Here is a 14,793-nt window from a genome sequence, read left to right on the forward strand (position 1 = left end):
TTTGAGGAATTACATTTTATTGTGTATGTACACGTCCTCGGGGACTCTTCTAATCTAACAAGATGCTTCAAATTTTAATTAATTTTATTATTGTGGAAGGTCAAAAGTGTGGGAGCAGACGACGATGTTGTCAGACCTGGATGGGGGCGGTCTGGCTGGCTTGCTGACTGACTGACTGGCCGGCTGACTGGGTATAGGAGGGGAGTGATCCCATTTTCAATTAGTTTTTACTGATTGTAACCTCTTTGGGAATGCTGTCAACGTCGCTTAGGCTGTGCTTGTTTTCCTCTCCTTGCTCGCTTCTCATTTATTTATACTTTTCACATTTTCCTTTCTGCTGCCGCTCGCGTGTTGTTGTCTTATACCCTAACAAATAGTTTGGTAGCCTATTAATAGGGGATCGGAATAGCATTGGAAAAAGTAAATGTCTACAAATATATTTTTCCACATTTCATACAATTTAATGTAGAAATATCTTCAATTGATATGCCTAAACGTTCGATTGCAAGAGGCATCTATTAGCCTTTTTCATTGCACCTCAATCGGCCGATCTATTGAAACAAGAACAATGGAAATAACTCTCTCTTTCTGAGGAAGTGTGAAATGATTTGGTGGAGGAGTATAGATCCTAAGCACCTTTTTAAAAAGCGAACAAAAAGCAATGTTCTTCATTAAACAGAAACAGGTTGCAGACCTGCAATTAAACCTACTCGACTGTAAGATGCCCTGTACGCAGATAAGCTGTTTAATTTTTTAACATGAGGCCAATTCCATTTAAGTCTGATACGTAAACATTATAAGTATATACATATACGTGCATATGGATTGTTCCTTCTGTAAAATAAGCAACGACAAGCTAAGCTCTGTATGAGATAGCTTAGCTACAATTCCAGGGATAATAGAACACTTTAATATTTGTTTAAATGGATAAATATCTGAATAATACCAGCTTTGAGTTTTCCATATCCAACAAACTTTTAAGCTATTGTATTGTCTAGTGTCTTAGGAACATACTCATTTATAAACTTTAAAAGGTTTTCAGGAGCAATTAGAAATACAAGCTTGTATCATCAGCTGTCAAGTGTAGTTTTAGCATTGATGTTCAGAATCGATATTTAAAACTCGAACCCTTATTTCTTGAGTTTCTGGAATGTGGAATATATTTATTTTATTTACGTATTAGATATACATACATATGTATATTGGAATACGATGCTAATTAACAAGAGTATTGAGACTTCGTCGCACTAATATTTTCGGATACGTCTCGTATGTGTGTGTGTTTTTCGCTATTGCTCTTTCTTCTTTTAATCTAAATATAAACGCGTGTACAACTTAATGATTCTATATTTATTGTTTTCTCTACGAAAATATGTATGAGTATTTTGCGCATTTTTTAAATAAAACGACGATGGGGCTAAAAATAAAACTGAGAACGAGCAGCGACGACGATGACAACAACAACAACAACAAGAAGAAGGAGACGCATACGGATGATGTTGGCGATAAGATTGAGAGGCGGTGGTGGCGGAACGTGCTCGTTGACAGTGGCACTCGCCGCTTGATGGCTTACAGTTGCTAGACGGTATTGAGGCACACGCAGGGTTGCATTTAGCGAGTGATCAGTGTAGCTGCTTATGGCTTTGGCTTTTGTGTGTCGCAAGCAGAGACGACGTGGCCAACTTTGTTGCCTGTGCGACCAACTGCAGGCCAACATGTGCACGCCCAGCCCCTTTTCCCCCACCTGCTGCTGCTGCTGCTGTTGCTGTTGCCACTGTTGTTGCCCCTCGTCCTTGTCTCTTATGCATTCAATTTATAGCAAGATTTATTTATACTCCAACTTTTTGCTGCCGCTGCTGCTTCTGTTTTTGTTGCTGTTGCTGTTGGTGTTGTTGTTTTGTTTTCAGTTTAATTTTATTTTTGTAAAGTGTTTGTAGCTGTTCTAAAGTGTACAGCCAGCCCCCTTCAGTTGCCACCACCCATACCCATTCTCTAAGCTCTTTGAGTGTGATTCTCTGTTACTGCTGCTGCTGCTGCTGATGATGTTTCGGTTTCAGTTTTTTTCTCTGTTATTTTTACTTTTTCCTTTGAATTTATTTTTGTGTTTTATAAACTCTGTGGGTTTTATTTTTAAAATACACAACGCGAACATTAAGAATACCACGAACAATGCTAATACAGAGTGTTTTATAAAAAATACTTTCTTTTGTTTTTGTTGTTTGTTATTTATAAAATTGTTGCCTTTTGAATGTTGCCCGCAGACGCGGTTGCTGCTGCTGCTTTGATATAAATACATACATACATACATACATACGCATATATTTATGTACAACACCTATAGTGGTAAAATCAGACCCATTCTACCCGTCCTCTTCCTTTGCTGCAGTCAGCACAATTCGAAAAATCCGCCGAAATTGGTAATGAAAATGTATAAACAATTTTTGCTTACGCAAAATATTTATTTAGATTCTATATGTGTATGTTTGGAATGTGGAACACTGAAGAGTTGACTACGAATTTTCAAACAGTAATCACAAAAAAAAAATTCCATTGCTAAATTTTCCAAGCATCGATAAATAATTTAGTTATCCGTTTTTAAAAGTGGCTAAGGAGGAACAAATTTGTAATGCTATGCAGATTCAGGGAAATACCATACATAAAAGCCAAATTGCTAACTTTTTAACTTTAACTATCGCGCAAGTGTATTTACAACGATATATTTATGTTGCAACTGTTTCTTTGCTCAGTGCTTAAAAATGCGCTGCATTTGGTATTCTTTTTTCTTTTTCTATTTATATGGGCGTGTCTGTGTGTTTGCGCTAATTATAGCACAGCGTTTATAATTATACCAGCAACAACAAAAACAACAATAAGAGCAGCAGCACTGCAAGCAGCCGGCAGCAGCCAGGAAAAGTTAAGTGAACAGTGGCGACAACAACAGCAACAGCAACAACAGATGCGCTTTCGGCTTCCTCAACTGTTGCTGCTGGTGCTTGGCCAATTCTAGGAATTTCACATGGGCATATGGCTAGTTGAGGCACAGTGTGACACAGATGAAGAGCGAGAGAGTGAGAGAGAGTAAGAGCGGCGGGTGGTTGGGTGGTTATTGGGTCGCACGCCCATTTGTCTGCTGACCAACAAAAATGTGCATAAAGACCAATCGCCAACGACCTGCAATTGCCCCAATTCGAATAACAGCTAACAACAACAATGACAACGACAACAGCAGCAGCAGCAGTAAGAACAAGAAGAAGAAATATACTACGACAGCTTTTGCGCGCACTCACAACAACAAAAATAGCAAGAACAACAAGAACAATATTCAATAATGAAGCTCGCTCTCTCACAGAATATAAACGGCGACGACGACAACGACGCTTTATCTCTCTCTCTCTCTCGCTTACTCCATGTGTGTGTGTGTGTTTGAATGTGTGTGTGTGGGGTTTGGCGTTGGCGTCGTCGCACGCTCGTTTCCTCAGTAAATAACTGTTTCTAAATTTGTGTTTATATTTTTTGCCAGTCGCTTGAGTGAAACTGAAATGAAAGCGTGCAGGAGGCGGCTATAATATTTTGCCGCTGTTGTGTGTGAAAAGTCGAAGAAAAACGAAACGAAAAGTTTCAAGCAAAAAAATACTAACATACAAAAAATTTAACAAAATCAGAAACCACGAAGAAAAAAAAGTGAACAGAAATAAAATAAAAGCAAGAGAGCCAGCGACACGCATAATTTTTATATTATTTAGTAGTGTGGCTAAAAGCTAAAGAGCATTAGAAGCAATAATATAAAATAACAACCAAAAAGTGACGATTGCTGGCTCGCTCAGTTACGCGCTCGGCGGCTCTATCGCTTGGAGCCAAAAATACACGGCAACAACACAACAAACAGGCAATTGGAGAAACCAAAACAATTTACGTCGTGCGGTCTCCGCGCAAAAGCGCAAAAAAAAAATAAAAAAAAAAAAACAAAAAGCACACCAATAATTTTAACAGCTAGAAAAGAGCAGTAGCAGGAGTCGCAACAGCGCGGCGTTAAGGTCATGGAAACATATTTGAGACATGTAGGCGCATAACTTAAATACCTCCCTCCCTCCATCTCCAGTACTAATTTATGATATTTCATTATGTTTACATTTTATTTGATTAAATTGCCAATTTTTGGTCAATGTGGTTTTTTTCTTCTTCTTCATTACTTACTCACACACTAATTGGCCGACGCTGCCCGCACTTCTTTCCTTCTGCTTGCAGCTAAAAAAGGAACAGGAATTGCAAAAACAAAGGCTGCTGCATACTTTTCAGGAGCAAACGAAGCAAATGGAACGAGAGCATAAAATGCAATTGGAGCACAAGTATCAAGTGAGTAAATGAATGAAATTGTGTGCTGAACTGATCCTCTGCCTTTGGGCAAACTTCAACGAGAGAGGGAGAGAGAGAGCCATCGAAGCAAACCAAACGAACCCACCCACCCATTCACTCTCTTACCATTGATAATTGGCAACTGCTGTTGCTGTTGTGGCCGCTACAGACGATGATAATGATGGTGACAAAGACGCTGAAGGCGATTATGATGATCAGACGCGTGGCATTTACGACAGCAACAACAACATACACACACACACACATGTAGATTATGATGGCGATATGGCGGCGACGGCGACGCCGACGACGACGAAGAAGAAGACGCGCGTGGGCAGCAAAAATCAAAAACTACAAAACAAAAATAAAAATAAATTATCATGTTGCTGCCACCGTTTACGTCGACGCTGGCCGGAAGTGCCCAGTTGAGTGACTAACGCATTGCCATTTTGTCTGTTGTTGTTGGTCAGCTGCAGTAGTAACAACAACAACAATAACATGATTAACATATGTACTATATACAGCAGCAACAGCAGTTGGGGGGAATTTTCGTTTGTGTATCTCTTTTCGAAATCGAATTATAATTAGTGTGCATTTCAAAACAAGCATGACAACAAATAACAAAACAACCCAGACCCCCAAAACTACAACAACATTTGCCAAATTCTATGCCAAAAGAAAACCAAAACAAAACCAACAACAAAACTCTCTTGAACTTATTCCTAATTATTCAGTATGCGGTGCATTCACATGGCGCTTTCCAGGAATTGCGTGAACAAAGCATCATCGAAACGGCAGTCGTGGAGGAGCATCATAGGCAGCAGCAGCAGCAACAGCAACAACACCACCACCATCAACAGCATCATCATCAGCAGCAGCAACAACACCAGCAGCAGCAACAACAACAACATCAGCAGCACCAGCAACAACAACAGCAACAGCGCGAGAGACGAGATCGAGAAGCGATGAAACGCAAAGAGAATTGCAGCGCCAATGCCAGCCCCGAAGTTAAACAGATTCTCAATGTAAAGTATATACTTGTACATACATATACGTGTAACTTAATTCACATTAGTACTATATATGTATTAGAGTTAACGTTCAACGACTTTTTTACTCATTCTCTTTTATTTTCCCAACTCTTGGTGGTGTTTAAACACAGTGCTTCCTCCTGAGTCGCAAGTCACAGGCGGCGGCATCTAATGGCACAACCAACACGTCCCCCTATCGAAATCGGTAAGTGTTTAATCATTTAATTAGTTATTCATTCACTTAACATAAAATAACATACTACAAGTATATTATTATCGACTTGCTATAAATTTCGCATAAATGCCGTACAAATTCTGCAGTGTGACCAAATGAACTTTAAAATACGGTCACACAATTTGTAATAAAGAGGTCTGCCCGAAAACTGATTTGCATTCCTTTTCAATAATTGGCCGCCTTCTTCGTTGCTCTTTCCACTTGGGACCATCAAGTTTGTTTTTTTTTTTCACTTAAAATGACAATTTTAAATTGACAATCGTATTTATATTGGTAAAATATACATAAATCAATTATAGATTGAAATCAGTTACAGTACTAAGTTTCGTTAAAATAGAAAAGAAAGAACAACTTGTTCATAAACGAAGAAGGTTCCCTTTAAGTTTTCACAACTTCATCATCATTAACGTAATAAGTTACTAAATATAGGTTTATGAATCAAAAAAAGAGCTGGAAATTATTTAAAGACAGACAGAAGTTGGCTTTATCTGGCAACTCATCTGTCAAAGTTCTTTCATACATATAGTCTAATTTTCTGGTGTCCCTTAGACGCCAATTCAAACGAACTACTACAATTAGTTTATAATTAAATGGCAAATGTAGAATAAAATGCGTTTCATCTCTTAACTTTATGTTTAACGCCAAAAATGTTGTCACTGTAATTCCTTAAATTTCATGAAATGAATTAAATTTCGGGCAAAATGTAATACAACAATAAAATGTTCAACTAGTTTAGGCAACTTATCATACCCTACTTAAAACAGTTTAACGAATTTGTTTTAGCAAATTATTTGCCTGTCTGACCACATGATTAAGCCTTTGGCATTCCATATGGAAGCAAATATTCGCGGTTATTCAAATAAAAGTTCATCTCTATCAAGTGTATTTTAAGGGAAATTATATGAAAATTATTATATTATATTTCTTATATTTATATTATTTATTTATTATCGTTCTCTGCTCTCCCTCTGCTTTTTAGCGGTGTTGTCAAGAGCTCCTCCGGAGAGTCGCTGCCCGCAGGCACGGTGACCAGCGCGCATCCGTACAAAATACCTCAGCCGCCCTCATCACTGCACAAATATGAATCTGATTTCCCGCTGAGGAAAACAGGTGAGTTGTCAAAATATCTATGTACTCGTATACATATATACAGAGACAGAGAAAGTGTTGCCTACCCGCCCAGCTATTACTACTTACTATCTACCATCCAGTAATGGTTGCGCTATTTTGTGCCCGCCCTGACTAACAGCTGTGCTTACCGTTATGAAATGCAGTTCATTGCTCGTTCAATACTAAACTCCTTAAAATATCTATTTTTAAGCATTACATCCTGGGGGGCTTGTTCTAGTTTTATTTTCCTGTTGGCTAAAACTCCATTAAGTGTCCAACGAAGGTCCAAACGAGTCTGTTACAATAACTACACAAAAGGACGTTAAGTTCAGTGCTTCGTCTGAGAATTAACTCTCAGTTTATTATATTACGTTGAATTACGAAAACAGATTTAGGTTTTTATTATTAGATCAGAGACTGCAGTAATTTTCATTTCCCACTCAAGATCTATGGATGCAGAAATTTGAAAAGTTGTACGCATTTCCTCAATCTAGCACTGCTGGTCAGCAACTGGTCTATAAAACGGTAAAAGCCCATATACTATATACCTACATACATATGTATGTATATGATAAATCCAAATTAAATACACAGACACACATACATATACACACAGGCTCCTAGACACACTCTGTAGCCTGATATTGTAGCATAGTTCTAAACGACAAAAAAAAAAAGAAAAAACAACATACTTATGCGTATGAATGGCATCATCATCATCACCATCACCATACTATATACTATGAACAGCATCCGAGCCGAACCTGCTGAAGATTCGCCTCAAGCAGAGCGTCATTGAGCGGAAGGCGCGCATCGGTGGGCCCGCAGTGGCGCGACGGCACGAGCGACTGCTCCAGGCGGCTCAGCGCAGGCAGCAGAAGAACTCCGTCTTGACAAGTACGTATGACCATTGCACAACACCACACCACACACCCAACTACACACACACACACACAAACACACACATAGAACCATACAGCGGCGCACGGCAATTGCTGGCGGAGAAAACCGCTTAAAACTGCTTAGGAAGCGAATTTGTTTTTCAGTCTTGAAAATTGGAATAAATTACATAAATGGTAATAAAAAAGAAAGCGAGCAGCGAGTTTTGGGCATGCAGCTGATGCTGTTACTGCTGCTGCTACTGCTACTGCTGCGGCTACTGCTGCGGCTACTGCTGCTGTTATTGTTATTCTTGTTAGTGAGTTATTTCGAAAAGCGGAACGCAGGAAGCGAGTGACGCACAGACAGACAGACAGACACACACAAACCCAAACACAGGCGAGGAAACACGCACAACGTAATGGTGGAGTGCTAGAAAATAAATAACACACACACACACACAAACGCTCACATTAATGCGCAATCAATCACGTTTTCAGGATGTAACAGATTTTGATCAGTTTTGGGGAGCACTATTTAAGTTCCAATTACACCTAAGTCCGTTTGAAAATTAAAGATTTAATATATATTTCTTTAGAGATAAGAAACCAATCACCTCTTTCTGCATATGATCAATGTCTTTTTTACACGGTTGTTTCTACCGTGTAAAAACAGAATTAGCTGTACTTGCAAATGCTTCCTTTCTGTTTCATTATGAAATCTTCTATGGGCTTCGATAGCTTCGATCTATCGTACAGTTCCATTCAAATCGCACTTGTCGTTTTTCTATTTTACAGTACATATGTATTTATATACACCTAATTCTGTTTTTGCACGGTCTTTTTTTACACGATTTTGATAAAACACGATTTAAAATGTTCATATATATTTCTTTAGAGATAAGAAACCAATCACCTCTTTCTGCATATGATCAATGTCTTTTTTACACGGTTGTTTCTACCGTGTAAAAACAGAATTAGCTGTACTTGCAAATGCTTCCTTTCTGTTTCATTATGAAATCTTCTATTGGCTAGTTTCGATCTATCGTACAGTTCCATTCAAATCGCACTTGTCGTTTTTATATTTTACAGTATATATGTATTTATATACACCTAATTCTGTTTTTACACGATTTTGATAAAACACGGGTTGAAAATTAAAATTTTTATATATATTTCTTTAGAGATAAGGAACCAATCACCTATTTTTGTTTATGATCAATGTCTTTTTTACAAGGTTGTTTCTGGAACCAATCTGCCGTATAAAAAAAGAATTAGGTGTATTATATAGTATAGTGATCTGCATTTCGCTTCCAATTTCGTTTTACTAGTACAATTCAAATCTTACTTTTTATTGTACATAGACCGATCGAGCATTTTGTAAACCGTCACTTAATTTATTTATTAATTATTTCTACTATACTTTCTATATTCCACTATTTTTATATCGGATTTATTATCGACTTTTTTTTTAAACGTAAATGATAAAAAATTCTAAAACCGTTTACACCAATTCTGTTTTTACACGGTCGTTTTTTTACAGGGTTTTGATTTAACACGGTTTGAAAATTAAAAATGTTATATATGGTTACATGGACTTTATTCCATTAATATCAATATCTTTTTGTACACGATTCTTTTGTACACGACTTTTTTAGGAATCAATCTACCGTGTAAAAACAGAATTAGGTGTATTTACAAACATTGCCTTTCAAACATCAATTAAATGGAAAGAGTTCTTTTTAATTCCAAAAATCTGCAGATATGCATGTATTGAAGCGATGGAATTGAATGCATTGATATATTCAAACCAGCTATAATTATTTCCGCTATTATTATTACAAATAGTGTAAAAATGATTGACATCGTAAAACTAGTTCCATTTAGAAGTCCAATTGAGTGGTTTCCGATTTTTCTTTAATCCTTGTAACGTCAATCTATTTTTAGATTGGTTGTACACGAAATGCAGAAAAGCACGAATCCTTTAACCAATTACCAATTGAACGAATATTATTTGGGTAGTGGAAATACTGGAAGCCTATTAAGCAGTATCAAATGTTCTTAAAGCAACTCAAGCCAAATAGCTTGGTGTGTGTGTGTGTGTGAAGAAAATAGATTATAAAACAGTATACACATTATAAAGTATTTCAAGGGAGTGATTCACAAATTTGAATTAGCTCCAAAAAATATGAGAGAGAAACGGTTCAAATCTTTTTCTTAGTGAAAACAGCCAAACTGTAATTCCCAGAGCGGAGGAAGAAACCATTCTACCATTCTAGTAGTACCTAAATATATATGTTGTAAATTCCGGATTCTCCAACATTCTAAGTTCCTAGCAGAGAACAAACTGTAACATTACTTTATACTACTATACTTTTGAACTTATGATTTTCTGAGTGATTTCCTTGCAAGCATTCCATGTTTTTATTATTGTTTTTTTATATATATATATTTATGCGTTGTTTTTGCTGTTCTTTTTCTTTTCCTGTTTTTGTTGTTTCCTAACCATCATTATAACTGACAAACAGAACAAAAACGGAAAAAGGGAAATATGGATGTGCGCCCGCTTTTTTAGTCGCAGCCATGTTCTCTATAATATTTGTTCCAACTCACTAACCACAGCAAGCAAAAACTGAATAATACCAACAAATAATATTTCAAAACAAAAGCAATCCGTGCTAAAAAAAAATCCAAAAAGAAACTACCATTGCCGCCAACGCTGCTGCCGCCGCCATTGCATTGCACATATGCTTACAATCTGGACCAAATTTTATTGCTAATTACCATTTCTGATCTGTCCTGCATAGACTGCAACAGCACTCCGGACTCGGGTCCGAACTCGCCGCCCTCCTCGGCGCTGGCCGTCGGCGTTGTGGGCAGTCGTGGCTCCCCGACCAGCGCCCCCATCCAGGAAGAGAACGAGGAGGGGAGTCAGTTCCAGCCGGGCCAGCGCAGCAACATCCACGACCTGCCCCTATTCAGCTCGCCCTCGCTGCCGAACATATCGCTGGGCCGTCCGCATTTAACGAACGCACAAGCCAGCGCTCAAGCCTCGGTGCACGCCAACTACGCGATGTTTGCGGCACTGCAGCAGCACGCGGCTCTAGCCGGCAGTGCCGGTGTGCCGGGAGCACCACCCACGTACTACAATCCGCTGGTTATGCCGTTCGGTGGTCGCCAACCGGGACCGGGACCACTAGGGATGGTGCCACCTACGGGCATTGCGCCGCAGCAGCCATCGCCAGTTGTGCGCAGCGCCTCGGCCACATCCACATCTTCGTCACAGGCCTCGCTGGTAGGTGATGTGGCGCCGCCTCAGGCGCATGCCGCCTCCACAATTCTGCCCTCGTCTTCGTCCTACATGCAACAGGTGAGTGGCGCCTCTGCAGTCAATTTGCATGCAGCAGCCGTCGCTGCAGCGGCTGCCGCAGCAGCTGCTGGCAACATGCCACCCACAAACAGCCATGGTGGACTCTACGGGCATCACCACAACACGCCCATTCCCATTACCGATGCACAGGTTGCGCAGGCGCATCTGAACAAGCAAGGTCATCGGCCGTTGGGGCGCACACAGTCAGCACCCCTGCCCTTGGGCCATCCCATGCTCACGGGCACGGGTCAGGTGAATGTTGTCCAGACGCACTACGAGAACAGTGAGGTGAGTGTGACCGAAAGAAAACGGATGACTTGTTGTTTGGGACTTAGATTTGGGCCTCATAGTTTTATAGAAATTAAGGTACATAGAACTATTTCCTCATTGATTCAACATTGCCCAGCCTGCAGCAAAATATAGAGAAATTGGGGTAAACTCGGCCCCCAAATGGGGAAAATTTAGTTCATAAACGGTTTATATATCTATTTAGTACGTTGTAGTAGTTCATGAGTAGGATATAGAGTGGTTTCTACATTTTAATTTTCAAATACTGCCCTTGAAATGCCAAAATTATGACCGGTCAGGGGATTTTCGCATAGGCTTATAAAATTTCGTTTCATCTGAATGCAGTAGTTGTTCAAGCTAAGCCTATTTGGATATGTATACCCGTGTTAACCACTTTTTGTATTTATTGACAATTTGTATTGTAGGCAGAGCGACAGGCCTATGAGCACCAGGTGCTCACCCAAAAACTGCGCCAGACCGTGCTCACACGGAGCGGGGCCGTCCGCGAGCTCCAGCTGAAGGAGGAGGATGACTCGGCCGCCGAGGTCATGGATCTCACAGACAAGAAGAAGCCCCCGAAGACGGTTCTCACAAGCACCATAGCGACAAGTACCTCGCAGAATCTACCCGAGGCCCTGGCGGCTGCTGCAGGGGCCGCAACAACGCTGTACGCGTCACCAGGTGTGCCGCATGCGCCGGCCAAGCCGAGCAAACGCGACCAGGAGTATCTGCAGCAGCAGCGTGAACTGCTGGCCAAAGGACTCAATCGACCGCTATCGCGAACATTGTCCAGCCCATTGGTTCCGCTGGGGCCGCATGGCCTTAGTCAGATACCGGACACAGGGCAGCATCCGACGCCTATAGCCACCTCATCCTCGGCCGACCACATACCACCCGTTAATCTTACTCTGCCGCACAAGCGTCACATACTCACGAACTATCCGGGCGCGGTAGTGCCCCTGGGTGTCTCCAATGCCTATACATCTGCAATGGCTGCGGCCCAGCTGCGTCAGCATCCGCATGGCACGGCGGCAATGCCACCGGCCACATCGCCACCAGGATCGCTGACGCCCGCCTCCTCGAACCCGTCCCTGCACAAGATCACCACGGGCCTAGCCTACGATAATCTCATGCTGAAGCACACGTGCATCTGTGGCGACAATGCTGTGCATCCGGAGCACAGCGGCCGACTTCAGAGCGTGTGGGCGCGCCTGATCGAGACGGATCTAATTAAGCGATGCGATCGTCTGCGCTCGCGCAAAGCCACTCAAGAGGAGCTGCAGACGGTTCACACGGAGGCGCACGCAATGCTTTTTGGCTCCAATCAGTGTCAGCTGAATCGTCAGAAGCTGGAGAGCGCCCTCTCCGCCAGCTTTGTGCGACTTACGTGCGGTGGTCTGGGCGTTGATCTGGACACCACATGGAATGAACATCACACGGCGGCGGCAGCTCGCATGGCAGCGGGTTGTGTCATCGACCTGGCCTTTAAAACGGCCAAGGGCGATCTCAAAAACGGCTTTGCCGTGGTGCGTCCACCTGGCCACCATGCCGAGGCAAATTTGGCCATGGGCTTCTGCTTTTTCAACTCAATTGCGATTGCGGCCAAGCTACTCCGCCAGCGCATGCCGGAAATGAAGCGCATTCTAATTGTGGATTGGGTGAGTGCATCAAACTAGCCGTTTAGAGCATCTCCTTACCATCTTCCCTATCCATTTCTATGCAGGATGTGCATCATGGCAATGGCACGCAGCAGGCATTCTACCAAAGTCCCGAAATTCTATATCTTTCCATACATCGACACGATGACGGCAATTTCTTTCCTGGCACAGGCGGTCCCACAGAGGTGGGTTCATAAATACAAATTACAACCAACAGTTGCAGCATCCTCATGGCTAATCATTTATTTCCTCGCAGTGCGGTGCCGGTGCCGGCATTGGCTTCAATGTAAACATCTCCTGGTCCGGCGCTCTAAAGCCGCCGCTGGGCGATGCCGAGTATATCGCTGCATTCCGTACCGTTGTGATGCCCATAGCCAAGTGCTTCAATCCGGACATTGTTCTCGTCTCATCCGGCTTCGATGCAGCCGCCGGCCATCCCGCGCCGCTTGGCGGCTACCACGTCTCGCCCGCCTGCTTCGGCTTCATGACGCGCGAACTCCTCCAGTTGGCCAATGGCAAGGTGGTTCTGGCCCTCGAAGGCGGCTATGATTTGGCGGCGATTTGTGATTCAGCGCAGGAGTGTGTGCGCGCCCTTCTTGGTGATCCCGCAGCGCCGATTGCTAAAGCAGAACTGGAACGCCCGCCATGTCAGAATGCCATTAATACGCTACAGAAGACTATTGCTATACAGGTGAGAAATTCCAAGCTCCCAGACATTTTCCCCAATACAAAACAAGATAGAACGCTACAGTCGAGCAAGCCCGACAGTAAAATAAAAAAAAAATTTTTTTAAATTAAATTATTAAAAAAAATGAATAAATGTGGATGGGTGTATCAGAAAAAATAAGCAAACTCGATCTGCCTAGGGCTTATAGGAACCTTGATACCAATTTTAGTTATCCTAGCTCTTGTACTTACTGAGATCCTTGCGCTCATACAGACAGACGGACAGACAGACGGACATGGCTATATCGACTCGTCTTCTCATCCTGATCAAGAATATATATACTTTGTGGGGTCTGCCACGCCTCCTTTTGTGTGTTACATACATGCGCACAAAACTAGAATAGCCTTTTACCCTTTGGGTACAGGCTATAATTATCCTTTAAAGCGCTAGAGATGTATTTTTCAATTCCTGCATTAGTAATGGAATCAGAGCTCTAAATGCGATAATATATATATTGTGTTCTTCTTTTCAATGTTCAATATCGAAAAAAGCTTTAATTCTACTGTCCGTTAGTTTTAAGGAAAGAACGCCAAAGTTTGTAGATTATATATTATGGATATCTAATCCATATACAGATCAAGTCATAAACAATATGTAAATATCCACATTAGTAAATTTTTTCTTGTCACCAGATTTGGAATTTTTTACACAAATTCCATATTTTTTCACGAACAATCTCAAAATGTCTGATCTCGATGCATTAAATTTTCGAATAAGAAATGCTGTACCGTTAAGTGTTAGAGATAGGCACATACATGATATTATCATGGACAGAGAATCGATAACATTCGATATACAGGTATATCGCATACATTTTAAATATTTAATCAACAATTCTACCGTTGAAGAATTCGAACCAGAGACTGTAATCAGTATAAGTGTTATTAAAAAAATTACAAAATAATGATTATTTTTTAATTTAATTAATTAAAAATTAATTATTGAAAAATGTTTGCCTTGACTCACTGTTTAAGGATATATATAAATGTTGTCCTTAATTCTTATGAAAAAAACAAAATTACAGCTTGAGTTTTATTTTTAATCAAAAAAGCATAAGCATTATTTTATGTTTTTTTTTGTTCATCAATAATGATTATTGGTTAATTTTAAAAGTAAAGCTCAAAATTAAACATTAAATTGTGA

The 14,793-nt window shown here is 40.9% G+C and overlaps 1 protein-coding gene across 4 annotated transcripts in view; it reads left to right on the forward strand.

Annotated features, from left to right (window-relative positions):
• The window catches only part of LOC115627505 (histone deacetylase 4), a 32,871-nt gene that overhangs the window by 16,886 nt on the left and 1,192 nt on the right, over nucleotides 1-14,793 (forward strand). For 2 of the 4 annotated variants that reach the window (XM_030523196.1, XM_030523195.1), the window contains 8 exons: nucleotides 4,246-4,353; nucleotides 5,088-5,378; nucleotides 5,516-5,589; nucleotides 6,599-6,729; nucleotides 10,415-11,265; nucleotides 11,691-12,923; nucleotides 12,989-13,108; nucleotides 13,180-13,614. In XM_030523196.1, the coding sequence (XP_030379056.1) occupies nucleotides 4,246-4,353; nucleotides 5,088-5,378; nucleotides 5,516-5,589; nucleotides 6,599-6,729; nucleotides 10,415-11,265; nucleotides 11,691-12,923; nucleotides 12,989-13,108; nucleotides 13,180-13,614 (3,243 nt within the window). Of the gene's footprint in view, nucleotides 1-4,245; nucleotides 4,354-5,087; nucleotides 5,379-5,515; nucleotides 5,590-6,598; nucleotides 6,730-7,479; nucleotides 7,627-10,414; nucleotides 11,266-11,690; nucleotides 12,924-12,988; nucleotides 13,109-13,179; nucleotides 13,615-14,793 lie in introns of all 4 variants that reach the window. The other 2 variants (XM_030523198.1, XM_030523197.1) reach the window with 2 other exon arrangements.

The sequence above is a fragment of the Scaptodrosophila lebanonensis genome, unplaced genomic scaffold, assembly GCF_003285725.1.
Source record: "Scaptodrosophila lebanonensis strain 11010-0011.00,11010-0021.00 unplaced genomic scaffold, SlebRS2 tig00000096-arrow-pilon, whole genome shotgun sequence".
Lineage (NCBI taxonomy): Eukaryota > Metazoa > Arthropoda > Insecta > Diptera > Drosophilidae > Scaptodrosophila > Scaptodrosophila lebanonensis.